This window comes from Prunus mume, linkage group LG1, assembly GCF_029339155.1.
Source record: "Prunus mume cultivar Tortuosa linkage group LG1, ASM2933915v1, whole genome shotgun sequence".
Lineage (NCBI taxonomy): Eukaryota > Viridiplantae > Streptophyta > Magnoliopsida > Rosales > Rosaceae > Prunus > Prunus mume.
The window spans coordinates 18,147,010-18,171,437 of NC_142698.1; the positions used below are offsets into that span (position 1 = coordinate 18,147,010).

Below are 24,428 nucleotides of genomic sequence, written 5' to 3' on the forward strand. Positions count from 1 at the left end.
GCTCTGCCGTTGTGGCCTCCAGTTTTTTTTTTTCCTTCCTTTATGGGCTTTGGCCCATCCATACCAACAACAAAAAAAACACAAAGACAAAAAATAAATGTTAAAATCTAGCCTGGCTTGGGACAGACGTTATTCTTAAGACAGACACTATATTCATGATATCTGAAATATAATTCATCACTTCAATTCCTTCCAATAATTTTCGTAAAATCAATTACAAGCATACTGCATACAAAATTCATGGGTAAGAAAGAACTGTTTGTGCAAATAATCTCACGGGAGAATATTCGCTTCTAGATCCTTCAACCTTCGATCTTCCTCTCTCTCTTCCTCGATTCTGTAAAGCAGTTGGAGTAAATAGACCACACCGGGGTGTTGGCCAAAGGCCCTCCGATGCCTAAGTTAGTTCAGTGTTTGTAGGAAAACAATAGCTAAGCAAAGTGTACGGGTAGTGTTTATGTAGCACATTTCCTGCGGGCCCAGGCGAGCACGGACGTCAAGTCGTGGGCCTAGCCTTTCTCGCACGTAAGCTGCGTGTGGCTTGCAAATGCTTGCGACATGTCGGCAAGCTGATCACGTGGTTGTGCATCGCCTTGTCGCTCACTCCTGCTCGACCCGCTTGGTGCCGTTGAGTGCCCACCGATCGTTCGTCTATTCTTCTTTCTTCGCCTGGTTGTCCAAGGCCAAGATTTTGAGCCATGTTTATTTGATTAATGAGCTGCCTCATAAGAGCATTTTGGTCATCCATTCTCTGAGCTAGCTGGTCGACTCTCAGGTTGAGATCTGCTTGACTTTGTGGATCGGGAGGAGAGAAGCGTGTGGAGCCCAATTGCACACGGCCTAGGGTTTCATTAGACGTGTACCCAGAGTGTGCGTTGGCGTGGAGGCGGTGGAGGGAACGCAGTTGCTCCAAGACCAGGCCTAAATCGGTGGTGTAACGAGCCCACCTTGATGGGAGGGTCCACCATGTTCGGCGGCAGTGCCACGGAGGTTGCTAGATCCGGTTGCGGGTCCGGTAGGTGGCACGGTGGCGAGAGGTGGTGGTGCCACCATGTCGATCGCGGGATCGTGGGTGGAATGGCTTTGGGCCATCTCGGATCGAGCCGCGGCGGTTTTGCTTCTAGTGCGTTTGCTTCCAACCATGGTTGTTTGGAAGGCTTCGGTAGATTGGAAAATAGGAGGAACGGATTCCTTGAGCACGCGTTGAGTATAACTCGTGCTCTCAATGAAAGCACCAAATGTTTGTGCAAATAATCTCACGGGAGAATATTCGCTTCTAGATCCTTCAACCTTCGATCTTCCTTCTCTCTCTTCCTCGATTCCTGTAAAAAGATTGGAGTAAATAGACCACACCCGGGGGGTGTTGGCCAAAGGCCCTCCGATGCCTAAGTTAGTTCGAGTGTTTGTAGGAAAACAATAGCTAAGCAAAGGGTACGGAGTAGTGTTTATGTAGGGTGTGAGCCAAGTGGCGGAGCCGTGTGTGGTGGCGGAGCCGTGTGGAGAAAATATGGAGAGTGGAGAGGGAGAAAGAGAGAGCTTCGGGTATTTTTATCGGGTATTAGGAGTAGGTTTAGATGTCCCTTGAATGATGAATGAAGTCATCTATTTATAGGAGCCTCGGGGCTAGAGTTTCGTAGAGAATATGCTGAGTTTATTCTCTACCCAAATTCGTAGGGATCGAGTCGGACTAAGATAATATCTAATTAAATGATATTATCTCTTTTTATGGAGATAATATATGAGATAATGACATTATCTTCTCTTTATTATGATAATATCTTAATTAATGATATTATCTTATTAAATAAAGATAATATCATGTTAATTAAGATATTTATCCCAATTAATTAATTGGCCAGATAAACTGGTTCAATTAATTAATTAAAAGAGATAATCTTCTTTTCCACGTGGCGAGCTGTGATTGGAGACGAAAATATCTGCTCCCACAAATGCTTCAAATGTTTGCTTTCATTGGTTCCACACCCTGCCATCTGGGTCGATCAACAGTTTCAAGGAGCTTGCCTATGTCTTCACTAAAGAATACACTTCTTATCGGACGATCAAGAAGAACCCAGATCATCTGTTCAACCTGCACAAGAAGTTCAATGAATCCCTGCGAGACTACATCAAGAGGTTCAAAGCGGAGAGGGCAAACATTGTAGGATGTGATGACCAAATTGCGTCCTCTGCCTTCAAGAGAGGTTGCCAAGAATGTGGTGTATCGCGGTGACCATCTATCCTCGCCAAACAACGGTAGAAGTCTTCGCTATAGCAGAGCGCTCGCATTATGGGGCGGCCGGATCGCCACGAAGGTGATCAAGTAGCGAGCAAGCCAAGAGAAGCGGCAGCGTAGATCACGGCCTCGGGAGGTGCTTGACGTGAGAGCTACACCAAGTTCACTATCCGATACACAGATCTTGGCCCAAGTAAAGACATGCCTTGGTTGAAGAAACCATCGCCTTTAAGGGAAACCCAACCAGAAGGATACGATGAATCGCACATTCCATGAAGGGCATGGTCATTACACAAGCATTTACGCTGGAAAGGCACCTTGAAGATCTAGTCGAGGCGGCCATTGCACGAATTCGCCAGGAGGCTATCCAGCAAATCAAGGATTGTGACGCAGCTAACGATGAACCTCAAGCGAAAAGGTCATATGGATCAACACGATCCTAGCGACTCCAAAGCCCGACCACCGAGGGCAAAGAGAAAGATCAAGCGGCGACTTAGTCTCTTAAGCCGTCACTAGCAACCAAGTTGTGGAAGCGAACCTTTCATCATCTTTCAATGGAAGGAAGTTCTAAGACAATGAAATACCCATCACCTCCAAGGTACTATCCATGAAGCTCTTCACCTATCGGTTCGGCTCTAGCAAAGCGACCAAGCCTTCCTCACCTTCATTGAAGACAAGTTACTTTTGATGTTACTCATGGACTCATCGACACGTCTTCGGACGTAGGCCAAAGGTCACCATCATCGACACGTCTCGACGTAGGCCAAACGGGCCACACACATCGACACGTCTCCGGGACGTAGGCCAAACGGGTCATACACATCGACACGTCCCGGGCGTAGGCCAAAGGCCACTATCGCCGACACGTCTTGGGACGTAGGCCAAGCGGGCCACACTCGCATCGACACGCCTCGGGACGTAGGCCAAACGGGTCATACACATCGACACGTCCCCGGGCGTAGGTCAAAGCGGGCCACTATCCGACACGTCTCGGGCGTAGGCCAAGCGGGTCACACGCATCGACACGTCTCCGGCGTAGGCCAAGCGGGCCACTATCATTGACACGTCCCGGGCGTAGGCCAAACGAGCCACTATCATCGACATGTCTCGGGACGTAGACCAAGCGGGTCACACACGCCGACACGTCTTGGGACGTAGGCCAAACGGGTCACTCTCGCCGACACGTCTCCGGACGTAGGCCAAGCAGGCCACACTTATCGACACGCCTCGGGCGTAGGCCAAAGCGGGTCATACACGCCGACACGTCCCGGACGTAGGTCAAGCGGACCACTATTATCGACACGTCTCGGGCGTAGGCCAAACGGGTCACACATCGACACGTCTCGGACGTAGGCCAAACGGGTCACTATCATTGACACGTCCCGGGACGTAGGCCAAACGAGCCACTATCGCCGACATGTCTCGGGCGTAGACCAACGGGTCACACACATCGACACGTCTTGGGACGTAGGCCAAACGGGTCACTTTCATCGACACGTCTCGGGACGTAGGCCAAACGGGTCACTCTCATCGACACGTCTCCGGACATAGGCCAAACGGGCCACCCTCATTGACACGTCTCCGGACGTAGGCAAAACATGCCTCAACCCAGAAGCACTCAAGCAGTTCACAAGACACTATGCAAATTGAAGTTGAAAAAATAACTGAAATTTCCTTAGTAAAGTGACAACGGCCAAAGTTCAACAAAAAGAAGACGATCAGGCAAGACCAATTACTCTAAATGAGAAAGCAGACTACAAAAGCTAAAAAGAGATAAAGAAGTCTTCATCTATTCCGAGACGCCCAGGAGATCCACGATCTGCAGCCACTTCAGCGTCTGTCGATCAGCCACACTCTCGACTCCACTGCACTGATCCTCAACGTCTGCCCACCTCCTTTTTGAAGGAGAAGAAATGTTGCTTCCTTTGTTTTCCAAAGAAAGACTTGAGAAAGCACCAAGATCGTGACTGGATTTGGTCAACCATTTCGGACAAGAGGATGGACTTGATAGAAATTGCGTCTTTAGCGGATCGACACGCTGCATCCCTGCGGGCTAGATTCTCACGGGAGAATATTCGCTTCTAGATCCTTCAACCTTGATCTTCCTTCTCTCTCTTCCTCGATTCCTGTAAAAGCAGATTGGAGTAAATAGACCACACCCGGGTGTTGGCCAAAGGCCCTCCGATGCCTAAGTTAGTTCGAGTGTTTGTAGGAAAACAATAGCTAAGCAAAGGGTACGGAGTAGTGTTTATGTAGGGTGTGAACCGGCGGCCGGAGCCGTGTGTGGTGGCGGAGCCGTGTGGAGAAAATATGGAGAGTGGAGAGGGAGAAAGAGAGAGCTTCGGGTATTTTTCTCGGGTATTAGGAGTAGGTTTAGATGTACCTTGAATGATGAATGAAGTCATCTATTTATAGGAGCCTCGGGGCTAGAGTTTCGTAGAGAATATGCTGAGTTTATTCTCTACCCAAATTCGTAGGGATCGAGTCGGACTAAGATAATATCTAATTAAATGATATTATCTCTTTTTATGGAGATAATATATGAGATAATGACATTATCTTCTCTTTATTAGGATAATATCTTAATTAATGATATTATCTTATTAAATAAAGATAATATCATGTTAATTAAGATATTTATCCCAATTAATTAATTGGCCAGATAAACTGGTTCAATTAATTAATTAAAAGAGATAATCTTCTTTTCCACGTGGCGCTGTGATTGGAGACGAAAATATCTGCTCCACAAATGCCCTCACTGCATGGCGCTTGTGTGGCATGTAGGAGATGAAATTATTTTTTCGGGCTCTCCAACTGTGTCTGCAGGCTTTTTGTAGATAGGATTACTAATTGGCGTAGGCTTCTGACTGTTCTTGGAGTTGGATTCCCAATAAGAATGAGCTTGCGATTCCTTCTTGACCTGAGTTGTCCAACTTATACAAATACAGGGCTTCTCTTCACTCTTTCTTACATTGCAAACTTAACTTCTCTACTTTCTAGCTTGAGAAAGATCTTGGAGAATTTTGTACTGCTTGTCGAAGAGAGGAGTTGCCGTGCATCCCAAAGTAAGTCGAGCACGTAAATTTTTCTTCGTCTTCTCTTTTTCAAGGCGAGGACCAGTTGGGTGGGACTAGGCTGGTTGTCGTCGTGATTGGCGCCAAAGACGATTAGCGGCGGTGACCGCGGCGCTCTTGAGCAACGATCGGAGAAAGTTGGTGGACGCCCCTGCTAAGGATGTCGATAGATGGAAGCAGGATGGTTCGAGCCTTGATGATCTGCCTGCTGGACATGAGGAGTGTTTTGCTAAACTCCCCTAAAAGAGGAAGGCTGATGTCAAGTCTTCGAGAGCTCAAGCCTGATGAGTTTGGAGATCGTGATATGCTCCGTAAAGTAGTCTGTGCGCGATCTAGCTCACTTGTTGAGAGGCAAAGAGATGCGGATGCTCCTTTTTGAAATTCGAGTCGTTTGTACTAGTCGAAGATTGGAAGTCGATCTGGGCAGTCTGCTCATCCATCCAACCATCATGTTTCAACTGTTGAGTCACGAGCAATCAAGCGTGGAGTTGATTCGACGTCGCAAATTCCTTTGGAAGTGAGGTTGGCGGAGGCTAGGAAAGCAAGAGAGTCATCTGCCCGAACGAAAGGTCCTTCTGCAACTTCAGCGGCTGATCCAAAGGTTGAAAAATCTAGCCTGCAGGGGATGCAGGCGTGTCGATCTGCTAAAGACGCAATTTCTATCAAGTCCATCCTCTTGTGCTGATGGTTGACCAAATCCGTCAGGCTGGCGATCTTGGTGCTTTCTCAAGTCTTTCTTTGGAAAAACAAAGGAAGCAACATTTCTTCTCCTTCAAAAAGGAGGTGGGGGCAGACGTTGAGGATCAGGCAGTTGAGCTGAGAGTGTGGTGATCAGACAGACGAAGTGGCTGCAGATCGGGATCTCCTGCTGGCGTCTCGGAATAGATGAAGACTTCTTTATCTCTTTTTAGCTTTTGTAGTCTGCTTTCTCATTTAGAGTAATTGGTCTTGCCTGATCGTCTTCTTTTTGTTGAACTTTGGCCAGTTGGTCACTTTACTAAGGAAATTTCAGTTATTTTTTCAACTTCAATTTGCATAGTGTCTTGTGAACTGCTTGAGTGCTTCAGGTTGAGGCATGTTTTGCCTACGTCCGGAGACGTGTCCATGAGGGTGGCCCGTTTGGCCTATGTCCGGAGACGTGTCGATGAGAGTGACCCATTTGGCCTACGTCCGAGACGTGTCGATGAAAGTGACCCGTTTGGCCTACGTCCAAGACGTGTCGATGTGTAACCCGCTTGGTCTACGCCCGAGACATGTCGATGATAGTGGCTCGTTTGGCCTACGCTCGGGACGTGTCAATGATAGTGGCCCGTTTGGCCTACGCCCGGAGACGTGTCGATGTGTGACCCTGCTTGGCCTACGCCCGAGACGTGTCGATGATAGTGGCCCGTTTGACCTACGCCCGGGGACGTGTCGGCGTGTAGGACCCGCTGGCCTACGCCCGAGGCGTGTCGATGAGTGTGGCCTGCGTTTGGCCTACGCCCGGAGACGTGTCGGCGAGAGTGACTCGTTTGGCCTACGCCCAAGACGTGTCGGCGATAGTGGCCCGTTTGGCCTCGTCCGGGGCGTGTCGATGTGTATGACCTGCGTTTGGCCTACGTCCGGGGACGTGTCGATGTGTGGCCCGCTTGGCCTACGCCCAGATCACGTGTCGATGATAGTGGCCCGTTTGGCCTACGCCCGGAGCGTGTCGATGTGTGTGGCCCGTTTGGCCTACGTCCGGAGACGTGTCGATGATGGTGACCCGTTTGGCCTACGTCCGAAGACGTGTCGATGAGTCCATGAGTAACATCAAAAGTAACTTGTCTTCAATGAAGGTGAGGAAGGCTTGGTCGCCTGCTTAGAGCCGAGCTGATAGGTGAAGAGCTTCATGGATAGTACCCTTGGAGGTGATGGGTATTTCATTGTCTTAGAACTTCCTTCCATTGAAAGATGATGAAAGGTTCGTCTTCCACAACTTGGTTGCTAGTGACGGCTTAAGAGACGGAAGTCGCCTGCTTGATCTTTCTCTTTGCCCCGGTGGTCGTTCGGGCTTTTGGAGTCAGCTAGGATCGTGTTGATCCATATGACCTTTTTCGTTGAGGTTCATCGTTAGCTGCGTCACAATCCTTGATTTGCTGGATAGCCCTCCTTGCGATGAATTTTGTGCAATGGCCGTCTCTGACTAGATCTTCAAGGTGCCTTTTCCAGCGAAAATCGTTTGTGTAATGACCATGCCCTTCATGGAATGTGCAGTATCTACTGGTATCCTTCTTGGTTGGGTTTCCCTTTAAAGGCGATGGTTTCTTCAACCAAGGCATGTCTTTACTTGGGCCAAGATCCGTGTATCGGGATAGTGAACTTGGTGTAGCTCTCACGAAGCACCTCCCGAGGTGTGATCTACGCTTGTTCTCTTGGCTTGCTCGCCTACTTGATCAGCCTTCTTCGTGGCGATCCGGTCGTCGTCCCATAATGCGTAGCGCTCTGCTATAGCGAAGACTTCTACCAGTGTTTGGCGAGGATAGATGGTCACCGCGACATACTCACATTCGGTTGGCAACCTCTCTTGAAGGCAGAGGACGCAATTTGGTCATCACATCCTACAATGTTTGCCCTCTCCGCTTTGAACCTCTTGATGTAGTCTCGCAGGGATTCAATGGACTTCTTGTGCAGGTTGAACAGATGGTCAGGATTCTTCTTGATTGACCGATAAGAAGTGTATTCTTTAGTGAAGACATAAGCAAGCTCCTTGAAGCTGCTGATCGACCCAGATGGCAGGGTGTGGAACCAGTCCTGAGCTGCTCCTTGCAAAGTCATTGCAAACACCTTGCACATTAGCGCGTCTTCGGCTTTGTAGAGGATCATAAGGCTCTTAAAATGCTTCAGATGGTTTTCGGGAGTGGGCAAACATTTGGCCTCCAGTTTTTTTTTTTCCTTCCTTTATGGGCTTTGGCCCATCCATACCAACAACAAAAAAAACACAAAGACAAAAAATAAATGTTAAAATCTAGCCTGGCTTGGGACAGACGTTATTCATAAGACAGACACTATATTCATGATATCTGAAATATAATTCATCACTTCAATTCCTTCCAATAATTTTCGTAAAATCAATTACAAGCATACTGCATACAAAATTCATGGGTAAGAAAGAACCCCAATGACTTCCATGAAATTAAGAACCCTAGCTAGGTAACACAACGGATTTCATCACTTTCCCTCAAATAGAATGTGAAAATTTAATAACAAACATTTAAGATCGTGGTGGACTGTACAAAAATTTGTACCCAAGAATCATGCCTAAGTTGTGTTACAAATAAAAAATTCTCTATAAATAAGGATAAAATACAATAAAAATAAGAAACTATCAACAAACACGTGAGCGCAAATCGAGAGACTAATTTATAAATAAAAGCATTCTACTATAATTTTTCATAAAAACCAAAAAACAAGTATCGAGATCATTTTCAACTCCTCCTATTCTAGGTTATTTTATTCGTCGCTAAAAGACTCATCAATGGCATTGGGTCCCAAACTTGGATGTGAACCACCTTCAACGTTTCTTTTTGCATTCATGTTCATGTTCGCGTTTGAGTTCTTGTTCTTGTTCTTGTTCATCTTCTTGTTCTTCTTCATGTTGTTGTAGCATGGCTGCTTCTTGTTTTCTCTTTCGGCAAAGTGTGGATTGCGATAGTAATTTTGGTCTAATAAGGATGCAATCACTTTGCGTTTTGGTGGATGAACGGGTGCATTTGGTGCCATTTTTGGTGTGCGTAAGAGTGGTTGCATTGGAAGCACCGAGAGCAAGAACGACTGAGATGACTGAGTTTGGCTTTTCTCTCGTTTCACTTTTTGTTGAACCCTCCATGTTCAATGTGTGCTTCATCATGCATGTGTAGAGTGCAAAGTGTGAATTGAAGAGAACATGTATTTAATTTATAGGGATATTTGCAATCTTATGTTCAAATAAGGGAAAGTCTACAAATCCAAAAGCAATAAGGAGAAAATAATATCAGGGGTTTCCACTTGGCTAAATCCTGTTAATAATATATAATATAAGTTTCAACCTAGGGCTATTCACATATAATTGATTCCTTGCATGAAAAGGAATTTAATAATTTCAAAATATTAACGCACACGCGAATAAATAAATAAATAAATAAAGAGGTCTGGTTGAATTAGTTTCCCAATGCAAGAATTAGGAAACCAAGTTATATAGAGAATCTTGGCCAAAAAAAAAAAACAAGTTATATAGAGAATCCAAAAATCCGAGCAAATCTCATATTTTTATTTTTTGCTTTATCAGAAGTGAAAACCCTCTTCGTGTCTATGATCTTCTTTATATTATCTAGATACACAATACTAAAAAACACCATCATCTATATTCTTGTGACAAGCGATATCGCAATATTCAGATATGAAATAAATAAATAAATAAAAAGGCGATTAGAAGCTCGGATCCTAGTAAGATACAGAGAAATGCATTCACTAGTAAATCCACCACTCTCACAGGTGCCCTATATTTGTGATTTTGCAACACAACTTGCATAGCTGCAAATTTACATGAAAACCAACCATATTGCTAATGTCCATATATATGTCGAGCAGAAGATTCGCGAACTTCTGGAAATTCTTTCAACCTCTTGAGTCTTTCTTCGAACAACATCAGGGGAAGGACAACATTCTGAATCCAATTCGAGCACTGTAACTTTATATTGCATGCATTATGCATATAGTGCTAGTGAATTTTGTTCTACTTTCTCTGCTCAGCATTTTTGTTATTCCTAAACAAGCTAAACTCACCCCAGTAACAAAATTGATGATGAGCACCACCTTCTACAAAATACTATGAATAAAAACGTCTAGAGCAGAAAGACGTACGTGTGGTTTGTGTGCATATTTGTTTTGGGTTAAATGAAAATCACATCAATGTACATGTGGGGGTTTAATTTAAAGCCTTTGAACTTGATGGTCTTTTCTCTTGAGAGAATTGATATTAATTCGTTGTTCTACTGACTTGAATCTTTGATTTCTTGGTCTCCTAAATGGCCTACAATATTATTGGGAAGTAAAATAGACGGCTACTGAAAAACAGAAGGAACAACCACCCAAATCAGCAGACAGAAAGTAGGGCAATATTCCTTTTAGATGACGATATCTGTCTTTTCCGGCGGTTTTAAATCTTTTGCAACGGGTTTTGAAGCATTCGTGACGATTTTAAGGTACCTATCAGGAGAGTGCCTATAGCAGCGCTTTCTACCGTCGCTAACCGCTGCGATTACTTGTTTTTGAAACGGTTTATAGAAACCGCAGCTAAAAGTTGGAAAAAAGTTAAAAAACCATTCTTTCATCCACCACCCGTTTTTGGTGTTTTTTTCCCTTCACAAAACACACAGTAAATTGGGAATGTCACTTAAATCCAAATATTGTTACAAGTTTCTCTCAAGTTATTTCCTAGTGTATTTTTTTAATGAAAATATCGCACACATGAAACAAAACAATAGCATGATCTCATATATCTCACTTCTCTCTCATGTTTTTGGTAAGGAAATATGACAATAAATGATTAGCACATCTGCTATGTCCCATGACTCTTGCACGGTAGAATGGTTCTTGGCTGCTGAAAATTTAACTTGATCTGCTCCAGTGCCTAGGCTAATAGAGCCAGCCCAAATAGTTTGAACCGGGCACGCTTTAGAATCGCTCAGACTCCCATCACACATGAAGCCATTTCCACAGCTACGCATTATTATGAGAATGACTGCTGCGATTCACAAATACAACAGGGTCAGAAAAACTCCAAAAGTAATTTCATGCATCTGTGTGTACGAACACTAGATAAGCAAGAACAAAGAAAATATCAGATTCATGCAACAAAAAGCATAAGACACGAGGTCCTCAGAAAGAAGAAAAAAAAAAAAAGGCTTATGAAATCAATATAATTACAGCATATGAAAAATTTTATCTAAACAAGAAGAAAAGAAAGAGTCAGCCAAAACTAGAGTCTTACAACACCAGACATAAACTAGAGAGCCTAGAAAGGAGTAGCATTCGTACGATAAAAATATCTGTTTCAACATCTCATAAAAGTAAAATTCTGATTCCAGTTTCCCTTTCTTGTCGGACTGTAGAACCTTGTGGAGCAATATGTTTCACCTAAACAAAGGAACCATATGTCTTCTATCTTCCGAAACCAGAACTTAGAGTTTAAAATACAAGACCAAAGAATTATATCAAACAGGAGAAAGCTTTTTAAAACAATAAATCAATATGCCAATACCACAGCACAGTGACCCAAAGCAATCTATCAAGCAGAACCCAAAGGGAACTAGGATGCTACTAACTTCCAGACCTTGCAGCTTTTCGTGTTGTGGAACAAACACTTACAGCATCACATGATGCTCAACTACATACATATATCAAAAAACCATTTATCCAACATTTTTGAAACTCCATGAACATGTGAAACTCAATTAGTATGAACACAATTGATAAAGGTGGCAATAATTAAGGAGTCTCTAAGACTCAATTGCTAAGTTTTAGTTGTTAATAGAGATCAGCATCCCACTCTCCAAGTATTTTCAGTTCTAACGTATGACCTACCTTTCAGTACCCTTCTATTGGGACAGAGATAAAATTCCATTATCTTAGCACCTAATTAGCCATTTACTTGCTATCTATCTACATCTCTAAGGTGACTTCCAAGAAAACATAAGACAAAATGCATCTTTTCTTAAGGGGTAAGGTAATCAACCCAGACAGCTGCTTCAAGTTTGAAGAGCACAGAGTTAACAAAAGTTATATCAGACCCAATTAGCAACTACATGATTGGAGGTTACAGTCCAGAGAATCACTCATAAGCCCACAATATTTGAATTGAAGTTCTAAAATATATTAAGTATAAGATTTACCATAAAGAAGATTAACACTGCCTTGAACCGAGCGACTTGTGCTTTGAACCGTAATGTAGAACAACCCAAACACCCTTTAGCGCAGGCCTCCAATCGTCATATCCTCTGCTTCGAGTTCTGGAGAGAAAAGAGAAAAGAATGAGAAAGAAAAAGCCCAAAGCTTTCGACTTTTGATTTTGACCCAGAATATTGAAAACCAAATCGTTGGTCTCTTTCAAAAGTTAATTTTTCAACCAATTAGATATGTATTGCCAAAGCCAGTCTTTACCTTTTCTTTACTAACTCGACAGAGGTGTCATGCCAGCGACGATGTCGACTAGGGAATTAGGGTTAGGGATTTTGATTCCGCCGAATGGATTTGGGGATTAAACTTTCTGGAGAGGCAACAGCGAGCGATAGCTGGTTGTGATCAGATTTGGGCTACACTCGCAGGCCCATGACAGTAGTTTTACTCGTCCTTGTTTGGACTTGCGACTTTTTAACCCACGATATTGAAAATCAAACGGCTTTTTTGGTTTCTTTCCAAAGAGACTCAGATTTTTTTAATTTTTTTTCCATTCTCTTTTTCTTTAGCATAAGAGCTGAGCATACTTTTATCTTTTTTTTTTTTTTTGGGAGTTTCACTAAAACACCCTGAGAAATTATAAAAAAACCCAACACCCAAAACACTTCATAAACACACCCAAAACCCATCATTACACACACTCAAAACCTATTTATAAACACACCCAAAAATACTTTGGGGTTGATTTTGGGTGTGTTTCTATGTTTTATCTTGGGTTTTTTTATGAATACATGTCTAGGATTGAGTTTATTTATAAATTTGTATTTCTTTTTTTTAATTGCGTTTTTGTTTATCATCTAAAATTATTTTATTTTTATCTAAATATATGTAGCAACAATTTATTATAATTAAAATTTTAAACAATTGCTTCATTTTAAAAGGACAAATACGTAAAACAATAGTATTAAAATGTAAATAATTATAAAAGTAAAAATGAAACATGAATCAATGTTCCACAAAAACTTTCTATAGATGAAGATAAAATAAACTTTCAAAAAAAATTATTGATATGAGTGAGCGAAAGTCAAGATGCTAATATATAACTAAAATATTTCTAATAAATTTTTTCCTAAACTCTTCCTATTCTAGGTTATTTTCGTCATCGCTAGAAGAATCATCAGTGGCATAGGGGTCCCAAACATGGATGCGAACCACTCTCATGGTCGTCTTCTTATTTTTGCGTTCATGTTCATGTTTGTGTTCATATTCGTGTCCGTGTTCTTGTTCTCGTGGCAGTGTCGGCTCTTGTTTTCTCTTTCGGGACGGGGTGGTTCGTGAGAGTAGTAGTGTTGCTCTAAGGTTGTATTTACTTTGCGTTTTGATGGATGAAGGGGTGCATTTGGCGCAGCTTTTGTGGTGTGGAAGAGTGGTGGCATTGGGAGCATTGAGAGCAGGGACAACTGGGTTCGACCCCATGTCCATGGTCAGTGTGTGCTTCATCTTGCGTAGAGAGAGCAAAGTGTGAATTGAAGAGAACAAGTCTGTATTTAATTTATAGGGACATTTGTAATCTTATCATCAACAATAACGGAAACTCTCGAAATCCAATAGCAATGTGGAAATATGATCCGTTTCCAATTCCCCCCTAGGCCTGTCCACATAAAATTCATTACTTGCGGCGGGCAAGGAAAATTAATTCACATTAACACACCCACTAAATTTGTCCCAACCTTCCAATACCCTTCAAATTTATTCGTTATTTAAAACAATTTTTAAAATTTTAAATAAATAAAAAACTGGGTTACAGGGGTTTCCTTGGGGGATACAGAGGCTACGGACTGCAAGACGCTACAGTAACTCCAATCCAATGCAAGAATTAGCACACCAAGTTATAGAGAATCCAAAATCCAAGCAAATCTCAATATATTTCTTTTTTCTTATCAGAACTGAAAGCCTTCCGTGTTTCTAAGTCTATAAATTTGGCAATGATCATTCCTTGTTAAGAGAGGCTAAAGCTACAGAACAAATACAAACACAACCTCATCTATATTCCTGTGGCAAGCGATATCCAGACATGACTATCTTGTCAGCAAACATTTTGCCAGTCTTGGGCATCACATGCCAGTGCAACGTCAAGTTGAATTCTTTACCCCGGAGATTGCTTCCCTACACAAGCAACAATCATAAAGATTGTCAATTTCCGATTGAACCACTAAACTACACTAGATCTTTATTCTTCATAACGCCAAGAAACAGATGCAAAGAATGGAAGGGACTCTACTAATTCATGAAGACGGCATACCTGATCAATGAAACGGTACTTGTTTGAAGTATGAATCCAAAACTTTGCATGCTCTTTGGTTGGTATGATCCCATCCCACAGAGAGATCTGTAAAATAGAGAGCAACGACTTATGTAACCTGCAACTAAAGCACTGGTACAGTCAACAAGCCCTAGGGATGACAACCTCATGTTTATCTCAAGAAAAGCAAAACCGAAACATATAACTAAAGCAGAAATACAATTGAAAAAATATAACTCCAAAAGCAAATGTGCAGCCAGATCCAAAGTAGCTTTACCTGATTCAGTGAGTTCTTTGGGGTTCCGTACTCAGCGGCTAGAAAAACAAAAACCTGTCACGCATTGCAGATAAAAGTAGAAGGTATTAGCGTCAAGGTTATGAATCATACTTGCATGACATAAACTGGCAGGAAAATCAGAAAAGAGCTTCAATTGTCTTATTGTGTTCTGCATAATTTGAATTTCACTAGACACTCCAAAGAAAATACAGCAAAACACAACAACAAAGACACTTCCTCAACGGAAATGAGGAGTAGTTTTTACTTTTGTTTATTGGCTTCTAGTCCTGTGCATGAAAGTTACATTTACTCTCAAACCCATGATTATCACAAAACTTCCTCGCAGTGTACCCAAATACTACTTGAAGAACACACAAGATATACTCAAAAAAATGTATGCAACTGTGAATTCCTGCTAACACATACACGCAAAAATTTGTAAAATTGCAAACCTGCTTTGTGTTCCACGTAAACAATGACTGTAAGTCTGCTGATATATTCATAGTCATGCTGACCTGCATAAAATGAAAATCACTTTAGTTCATATCAAATTGTGATTCATTCCATACACATAATCTTCCTTTCTTAATCACCCATCTACTTTCTCTACAAATCAAAAGGGAAAATCCAATGTTGATGATCCAAAGCGTAACCAACTTGGAAGGGGAAAACAGTTCATGCAGCTCAGGAGCAGTTGTAACTGCTGCCAATACCAAGTTTATTATAACCTCGAGCTTTAGTAAATGCCCCCTTAGTTTGATCACCAAACAAAAATAAAAAGGCCTCTAATTTTCTTTTACCTGTTTTCCTATAGTCACAATCCCATTCTGTTTTCTTATATGTGTCACAAAGCTAAACACCAGCAACTACCACCTATAACTAGTCAAATCATGGACCACCTTTTCGACTGAGGAGAAATACCACATCTTTTAAAAGGCTGAAGGACAGTGATCTTAGTACTTGATTATCTATAAACAGACAGCCAATGAGCTCACACCAATATGTGGAAAGAGGTGATTAAGCTCTCCAGGATCGTAATATTAATGTTTTATATTTTACTTTCAACACATAAAATACACCTAGATCAAAGAACCAAATGATGTACTGAAACTAGACCACAAAACCCTCCGAAACCTGTACATCCATACATAGTCAATACAAACACAACTGCATACACATGGAAATTTGATATAGAAAATAACCCGAAGACCCTTGCTATAGAAAATAAATCCCAAAGTGGCAGTCTTTAAACTAGATTATAAAGAAGAATCAAAGAAAACCCATTTAAGCCAATACCAAATCGAATTCATATACAGAACAATTTCACATATAACCCATCAAACTATAAATTAGAGAAATGTACCTCGTCATTGCCATTTGGTTGCTTCTGAAACCAATTGATGTTCAGCACCTAAATAGACCCAACAAGCAAAATCATACATAAAATCGAACTGGGTATTCTAATTCAAAACAAAATTCAAACTTTTTAAATCCTAGATCTACCAAAGAGAAGAGAAAGGACCTGGACTTGGGAAGTGGGAGTGGGGTGGTTGAGATTATCAGAGATAGAGGCCATGGCACACATGAGGGCCAAAATTGTGACTGCGAACGTTAGCAAAGCATTGGCTCTGTACCCAAACGAATGCATCTTTTTTCTTTCTTCCTTTTTGGGTTTTTTTGCTTCGTTTTCTGCTTGTTCTGGTTTTGGTCCGAGAAAGAAAGAAAGAGAAAATGTGCGTTTTCTTTTGGAGGGTTTGAAGAAACGAAGACTTGGAGGTTTTGTTTTGTTTGTACTTATAATAATCAAATCACATAGAAAGTAAGGGGATGAGAGAGCGTCACACTTTGGCAATACTGCTCAGTCATTGGACAAAGACACGTAGGTGGGGCCCTCCGTTTTTAATCTTCTTGGCAATTTTTGCTGATCTGGTTTTTACTATGTCTGTAATTCTTTATTTATTCTATTCCATAATTTCTCCAAATATTGAACATGAGAAAAATCAATATAAAAAATTGGAAATTTTGAAGTTGCATGTAAAACCATTGGATCACTTGGCTATACTTATTTTTCAAAAAAAACTAGTAAAAACGCGTATAGCCGCTAGGCTATACAATTGGTTAAAAAAAATTTAAAATCTATTGCTATATTATCTGTGAAAAACAAAACAAAAGACTAACGATTAAGCGCCACGTGTACAGCCAGGCGGCTATACTATATAAATACAACCGATTACCGCCGCGCGGCTCTACTATTTTCTAAAAATAAATTTTAAAAACCCTGTATAGCCGTTCGGCTATACTAACAAAAAAACCCTGACAGCGCTAGCGCCACGTGTCAAACAAGTAAAGCCAACTGGCTATACTATTTTTTATAGAAAAATTAGTGAAAGCACAAATACAGCCGCGCGGCTATACTATTTAAAAGACCCGCCCAGTGCCTAGGCGCCAAGTGTCAAAAAAGTGCCTCTAGGCTACACTATTTTTTAAAAGATTAGTAAACACGAATATAGCCGAACGGCTATACTATTTCTTTAAAAAAAAAATTTGTATTAATTATTAACTGTTGCTTCTACAGGAAAATAACAATAAATCCTGGCTCTTTGGGCTCTGGGGCTCTTCAAAGGAAGGCTTTTTCTTTAATTGGCAAAATATTATATTCCCTTTTAAAACAAATGATAGACCCAACAAAATATCATTGGCTTTGAAATTTTTTTTTTTGGTAGTTAACAAAAACGGGGTTACAGGCCCAAAAAATAAACTTAGCCCGAAACACGCCTTGGCCTGGCAATGGCAGCACTAGCCCAAGTCACCCTCAAGCCTCCTTTATATATTTAGCAGATTATGTATTAAGAATTTTTTTAAAAGTACAAGCGATACTCTAAACTACATGGGAATGAGAGGTTCTCAAACACAATACTATTTAGGTGCCATGAAACTTTGAACACAAGACCAATAATCTGCAATTCAAGGTCATTTTTTTAGCACTAAGATGCATAACCATGAAATGGACCATTCACCCATTTGTTCATTAGGTTTGGAATCCATTTGAGCATGTCATGCATATACGGACTAAATTTGAGTTTCAAGCAAGAAAAAGACATAAAACAATATTAGTAAATAAAAGTTTTATTTATGCCGTCACTTAATTACAGACAACATCAAGCACAAAGCTTTAAAGTACATATTTTATTTGATCAACACACACAAACCCTCAGATCATCTCTCAAAAGGGTTCACAATCTACGGATCAGTGCTGGTGGAGGAGGTGCCAAAGTTGAAGTTGGCACAGTTGGTCCTGCGGAACAACAAGGAAGAGCTAAATCCCAGCCTTGAGTTCATCAAATCAAACTGCAGCAGATTATCCTCCAACTGCTGGGTCCCAATCACAATTGGAGCCTTGGGCCTCATCCCACCGTCCACAAACGCCAAACACATCACGCCAGGACGTGGCTGAATCATAGCGTTTGCACCAAAAATTCTCCACATGATGTTTTTCTTATTGTCTAGAACAAGGTCTATGCTGGGAACCGTAGGCCCTATCTTGCTGGTAGGGATTCTGTTTGCGTCAAAACATGCCCCAAATGGTGCCACAGGTTTCACATGAGGCACACCTCGAAGCTGGTTCATGAAGAGCTGATTGAGTGCCCTGAAAATTGGGGTTTGGAGAGTTGTGTAGGGAGTTGTGGTGCTGATCATTGCCCCACCAAACCCACCTTTTGGGATCGAAGGCAACATGGCGTTGTTGATTTTAATTGATTGAACATTGATGTAGTACTCTCCTTGCTGGCCTATGGTCAATGGGGCATAGGTCAACTGGCGTGACACATCGATGCCCGGCTTCATGAAATAGGGTCCTTCACCGAAGAAAACGGCGCCATTTTTGCCAGGTGAGGAAGTGAGGCACACTGCAAATTTTGGTGGGAAGCCAAAGTGGGAAGCTAGTTGGTATGGTAGGGAAATTGGGGAGTGGCCTAGACCAGCAACACCTTGAACATTTTTGGGTAACCCCTTTTGCAAGATATTGGAAGGTGCACAAGCAAAGAGGAATTGGGGGTGTGTGACCATTGGGCCAGGGCTTGAGCCTTGGGTTGATGGGATTTTGAGGACATCCTCTGCGAGCTCACCCAGGGCACTTTGTTGGGTCACAGGGTTCGTGGTCAAGAGCCCACAAGCGTTGGTATGGCAGCCTGGTCTGGTTTTCGAAGAGCTGCACGTGCGGCACGTGTGGCTGTTGGCCCTAGCACACTGGCTTGAGTGGCAATCAGGGGCTTTGTAAGTTGATGACGTGTATTGGTTCTCACAATTGACTGATAAGAACCTCCCAGTTAGGTCTATGACAAAGGGGAACTGGACTAGAGGGGTTCTTTTGTGAATTTGGGCCACATGGAGATTGGTTGCACTATCTTTCTGGACTTTGAGGACAAGCTTGTTTGGTCTGATGGGGACTTGGGTTTGGGATTTGGTTGCTGAAGATGTGAGAATGAGAAGAGATAAAGAACAGAAGAAGAGCAGGAAATTATGAAGGAAAGGAGCCATGGATGCAATTGGAATTTGGAAATGAACAAGTTTTGGTATAGATAGGAAGATGAAACGGTTGGAATTGGCAAAGAACTAGAGAGGCAGAGCTTGCAATTTATAGAGGGGTGGCTTGCATATGGACATTTCAGAATTTGGCATTGTGTCCTTGCTTGAGGGATTTGAAAGCAAAAGAGGTGAGCATAATCTTGATATGAGAACAAAGAGTTGGTGAGTATGTAGGGGTACTTGGCAGTGAGGAAGGGCTTCAATGGGCTGCCCCAGACATGCAGTACCTTGTGCTTTAAGTAACAAACAAAACAAAAATGACACTGGGTTTGGCCGGTACTCCAAACCGGCATTAGTTTTGCATTTGGAAAGCAAATCACCCTAATCATCTTTCTTAATCTGATAGGGATCATGTTTAATGGTTTATAAAGCAGAATGAGTTCTGCAATAACACAGTTTCTACGTTCATCCATCCAGAGGCAGCCTCCACCACATAGGTACAAAGCTTACCGACATGAATTTCAAAACCAGTTCTTTTCTGTAACGGTAGACTAATCATCATATCTGAAACTGAAGCTTACTTAAGATTTTTAGGCCTGTTCAGATTGGGTCAATATGAAAGGCTCACATGGGCAAAGCCCATATATTTAGTTTGGTTTGGTGAGGCTTAAAGAACAGCGTCTTTATCTCATACCCCACCAGGTGAGAAAAATACTGATGGCTCTGTTTTTTCAATTCTGGTTTCTGATAGCTCTGTCTGTGTATATAAATTATAATGCCAATGAAGTCACGTTTTGCCACCTTTCCAATCCGGACTTGGTGGAGACTGGTGAGGAAATGTAAGTCAAAAGGAGAAAAATCATGGACCTAGTGATTTCAACAGATAGATAGAGATTGATGCTTTAAATATTTCCAAGTTGAAACCCACACATGATGCACCTTGGTTAAAGTGCCTTCCTCTGCGGCAACCCTTATAGTATTTTAATTGAGATCCTAAACAAATTGGTTAAACAAATCATCAATGGGAGAATTAGGTTAGGGTTAATATACATTTACCAAGAAGCAAAATTTACCCATATTACCAAGTAACATAAGCAATGGTACTTCCATAGTGTTTGCATTAAGCACCAGAAATACAATAATCCTAAAAAGAAGAAAAGAAAAAGAAAAAAACATTACTGAAACCCTAGCTACTTTTTACTTGTTCACATAAGATAGCAACCATTAGGATTCTCATCACTGAAATAGTTGGAGTAAGGATCATTTGAAGATGGCATTTGCTGAGGAGGCATGAAGTTCATGGGGGCATGTGGCCGTGCATACATCATGGGCTGGTACATGCCATTGCCATTGCCATTGCCATTGCCTCTCTGTTGGTTCATCATCATGGCCATGTATTGTTGTTGCTGCAGCTGCATGCTGCTGCTGCTGCTGCTGCTGCTGTAGTTGCTGGAGCTGCTGCTGCTGCTGCTGGTTATAAGGGTTTCCAGCAGGCCCCATCCCTTGATAATATCCACCGTTCATCATCGATGGTGTAGGCAATCCTTGAACTGCTGGAGCATTACCCATCTGCCCCATTGGATAATTACCCATTGGACCCCTCTGGCCCATTTGACCCATCTGCCCAATTGGAACCATCTGGCCCTTTTGGCCCATTTGAATTTGATGCATATCTCCTCCATTGCCACCATTGCCTCCTCCTTTGCCGCCTCCTTTGCCTCCATTGCCTCCCTTCCCCTCTTTGCCTTCTTTGATTTCTTTGCCCCCTTTCCCTCCTTTGCCATGATTGAGCACCACATCAATTTCATGATAATCATTTTTCCCCTTCTTAAGTTCACGGGCCCCATCATGTTTGCCTCCACCCTTTTTCCCTCCATTGCCCTTGCCATTGTTTTTCCCATCACCACCATCCACACCATTTCCTTTGGAACCACCCCTTCCTATACTAGTACTTCTTTTAAGCCAACCCACCAAGCCACCTCCACTCTTGCACTCTTCTTTTTCTTTTTCTCCTTTCTTTTTCTCCCCTCCTTTGCCATTTCCACCCCCTTTCTTTCCATCCTTACCATTCTTCTTTTCATTATTTCCACTCTTGCCCTTCAATTGCACAGGAAATTCAATAACCCCACCTTTCTTGGCAGAGCCTCCCCCACCACCACCACCACCTAATTTTTTCTCATTCATAGCATGCATATTGATCATTCCAGCAGGCCCATGTGGCCCATGGCCATTTCCCATGATTGGCATCATCTTCCCATAAGGCCCTTGCGGACCCATCATACCTGGCATCATCTTATTGGGTTGCTGCTGCTGGTGATGGCCATGGCCATGCCCAAACTCTTGTTCATCATCATCATCATCATAATCTTCATCACCAAACTCATCAAATTCCTCATCATCAAACTCACTGTCATATTCATCATCAAACTCACCATCACTCCCACCAAATTCATCCTCTGGCAAATTGAATTTCACAGATTTCTGGTCCTTGGGCGGAGGCATTTTCATGGCTTTACCCCCTTTGAATTTGCTGCTGCTGCTGTGCTGCTTGTTGTTGTTGGCCATCCTTTTGCTTCTGAGATTTGTTGTCTTTTCCACCTTTCCCAGCAGGCATCTGATTGTTGAGCTGAGCTTGGATGTTGTTTGAAACACTTTGAAGTCCCAGAAGCTCGGCCTTTTTGCCTTCTTTTTTAAGTTTCTTAATGAATCTGATTGGATCAAAATTCCCAACCACAGTCACCATCCCCTGATCTGCATCTATAATGCTGTTGTACACACCTGGACAACAAGACCATTCAAACAATTAGCCACAAAAACTACTTAACCCATTGAAATTCACAGCATAAAGATCAGTACGTTAAGCTAATATTAATGAAAAAATACTGACTAGTTTAAATGGGTAACAAATTAAACGAACATACCTTCAATTTTCAACGCTTTCTGAACTTTCCCCCTACAGCCCAAGCAGCAAATATTTACTTTGTAAACCGATCTCTGCAACAACAAAAAAATCCCATAAGACCAACTTAGACTGAGTCACTGTTTGTGCCGAATTAGTAAGAAAGAAACTAACAGAGGAACAGTACAGCATAGCTTTGTTTCAGAACATTATGAACGAAAATAGTTTAAACAAAAGTGTACCTGAAGATCCATAACCTCCAGCTTACTCATTGTCTAGAGAGAGAGAGAGAGAGAGCAAACAGGTTTGCTTGAGATTGTGAGCTGAGGATATAAATGCAGACACAGAGAGAGAGAGAGAGAGAGAGGAAGAGAGCTCAAAGGCGGTTGGTGAGAGAGAACTCAACACTTTATCTTTTAGCTTTCTTCCTCCGTTCGAGGGTTTTATGCACTCTTTTTTCAAGCAATATTTTTTCAAAGCAAGAAAGAGAGCGAATGAGAGAGAGAGAGAGAGAGAGGAGTGAGAGCAGTCCGTTTGCTCCAGCTCCAAGTACCGCGACCAGATTTATAAATCGAATATCTTCTGAATAATACAACTTGAACAACAATGCGTGGTTTATATAGCTAAACAAAAACTAATCCTAGTTTAGAAAAGATAAAAGAAACAGGAAAGTTAAGGATTAATCCTAGTTCAGCTCAGATTAGTTGCCTCCTCCTTTCGCCAAGGAAACCCAATTGAAAAAAAAGAAACACCGAATAGTTGCCTCCTCCTTTCACTAGGAAAACATCAATTAAAAAAATACTATTATATTCTAACATAACATAGTAGAAACTAATACAACACTAAAGCAGCAAATTAAGCATAATTAATCATAATTAAGCCAGACTTAAGCAAGATTTAAGCAGAGCTTAAACATGATTTTGTACCACTTTTTGCACGAATTGTAAAGCAACAGCTGGCGATTGCTTGGCTGGACACGGCTCTCTCTGTGTTACATTATTAGGATTGCTAAAGTACATGGCTTTATAATTTTATGGGACGCAGAAAGTGATTTAATAACTTATTTTGGAAACAAGGCCAGACATGATTAGACGAAAGATCAATAGCCATGGGCCCCATCTTCTCTGGGATCACGAGCAGTGGTGGGCCCTAGCACTGGGCCTTTATATCCGAGGCTCCATCACCCAAATGCTCTTACAATTATTTAAAGCCCAATAAATTTTTGCAAGTACCCTTTCATAAATTATTTGGATATCCTTTCTTTTTTGTGTTTTTTTTATATAAGCAATAAATTACTTTAAATTAATTTCATATAACTGAAATGAAAATTAGAATTTGTTTGCGGTGACGGATTTACCAACTCACCTAACTTATGTATAGGGCTGGTTGGGTGTCCACTGTCTACCCAGCCCAAATTTTTTAAAATATAAAATACCCATATGCTATAAGTTCAGTCCAAAATTAAAAAAATTAAAAGCAAACCCTACATCACATCTTCTCTCTCATTCTCTTTTGGATATGCGACATCAACTTGTTTTTCTATCTTTTAGCTACCTTCTTTCTCCCTCCATTTTTTATATATCTTTAATTATAGTTTTAATTTAAAATTGAGTATTCTAGGGTTTAATTAGAGATGAAAGCTAGTTTTTTAATAATGTTGATAATGCATTGATAATTGAAGAATTTAAGAGTTATAAGCATCGATAGTTTTGTTTTATTTTGCATTGCATTTACTTTTGGTTTTAGTGTTTATTTGTGCATTTGTGGAACTTTTATTTATGGATAGAGATGTATTTGAGGGTAAGGCTCATTACGTCCTCATTGATTATGTGTATCTTTTTATGTTTTTGTATGAATAACCTATCACTCTTTTATGATTACAAATACATGCAATTCAAAAGAAATTTAGACATGAGAATGAAAGAGAAACAAAGAAAATAGTCAGCATTTAAGAATTTGTGAGGAATTTTATAATATTTTTACAATATCACTAACATATTATTGTCTATACAACTATATTTAAGAGGGGTCAGTGTCCATCCTGAGTATGCATTGACTATGCTAATAAAGTTTAGTATTTAAGTTTTACCCATCTAATTTTCGAATCATAAAACCCCCATTGCCCACGGATGCAAAAACTTTTATCTCAAGTGATTATCAAGTACAATTTGAATCTTTATGGTTAAACTTAAACACGAGCGTGGCAAAGATGGAGCTCATGCAAT

General features: G+C 41.4%; 3 protein-coding genes and 1 long non-coding RNA gene across 4 annotated transcripts; all 4 read right to left on the reverse strand.

Annotated features, from left to right (window-relative positions):
• Positions 1-10,680: 10,680 nt before the first annotated feature.
• Positions 10,681-12,639, reverse strand: LOC103344666 (uncharacterized). The gene is made up of 3 exons (XR_515105.3): positions 12,466-12,639; positions 12,198-12,314; positions 10,681-11,050 (listed from the first exon to the last, which is right to left on the reverse strand). It is a non-coding gene; the product is annotated as an uncharacterized LOC103344666 (long non-coding RNA).
• Positions 12,640-14,090: 1,451 nt separating this feature from the next.
• On the reverse strand, positions 14,091-16,559 carry LOC103344667 (signal peptidase complex subunit 3B-like). The gene is made up of 6 exons (XM_008248280.2): positions 16,303-16,559; positions 16,144-16,191; positions 15,233-15,295; positions 14,781-14,834; positions 14,504-14,590; positions 14,091-14,367 (listed from the first exon to the last, which is right to left on the reverse strand). The coding sequence occupies exons 1-6, from the start codon at positions 16,426-16,428 to the stop codon at positions 14,242-14,244; spliced, it is 504 nt and encodes a 167-aa protein (XP_008246502.1). The 5' UTR covers positions 16,429-16,559; the 3' UTR covers positions 14,091-14,241.
• Positions 16,560-17,890: 1,331 nt separating this feature from the next.
• On the reverse strand, positions 17,891-20,234 carry LOC103344668 (gamma conglutin 1). Its single transcript, XM_008248281.2, has one exon. It carries the CDS (start codon positions 19,314-19,316, stop codon positions 18,021-18,023), a length of 1,296 nt encoding a protein of 431 aa, XP_008246503.2. The 5' UTR covers positions 19,317-20,234; the 3' UTR covers positions 17,891-18,020.
• A 148-nt stretch (positions 20,235-20,382) lies between these two features.
• LOC103344669 (Heavy metal transport/detoxification superfamily protein) lies at positions 20,383-23,022 on the reverse strand. The gene is given in 5 exon segments (XM_008248282.2): positions 20,383-20,719; positions 20,721-21,828; positions 21,830-22,082; positions 22,226-22,298; positions 22,446-23,022. Coding segments are annotated over 5 exon segments (1,674 nt in total). The 5' UTR covers positions 22,476-23,022; the 3' UTR covers positions 20,383-20,509.
• Between the last annotated feature and the right edge of the window lie 1,406 nt (positions 23,023-24,428).

What these genes read in the sequence shown, in the direction of transcription:
- LOC103344667 (XM_008248280.2), bottom strand. Translation starts at nt 16,428, where the DNA reads ATGCATTCGTTTGGGTACAGAGCCAATGCTTTGCTAACGTTCGCAGTC. An exon ending in CAAAGAACTCACTGAATCAG is followed by an intron (nt 14,591 to 14,780) that starts GTAAAGCTACTT and finishes TCTATTTTACAG; the next exon opens with ATCTCTCTGTGGGATGGGAT. An exon ending in AGTACCGTTTCATTGATCAG is followed by an intron (nt 14,368 to 14,503) that starts GTATGCCGTCTT and finishes TTGCTTGTGTAG; the next exon opens with GGAAGCAATCTCCGGGGTAA.
- LOC103344668 (XM_008248281.2), bottom strand. Translation starts at nt 19,316, where the DNA reads ATGGCTCCTTTCCTTCATAATTTCCTGCTCTTCTTCTGTTCTTTATCT.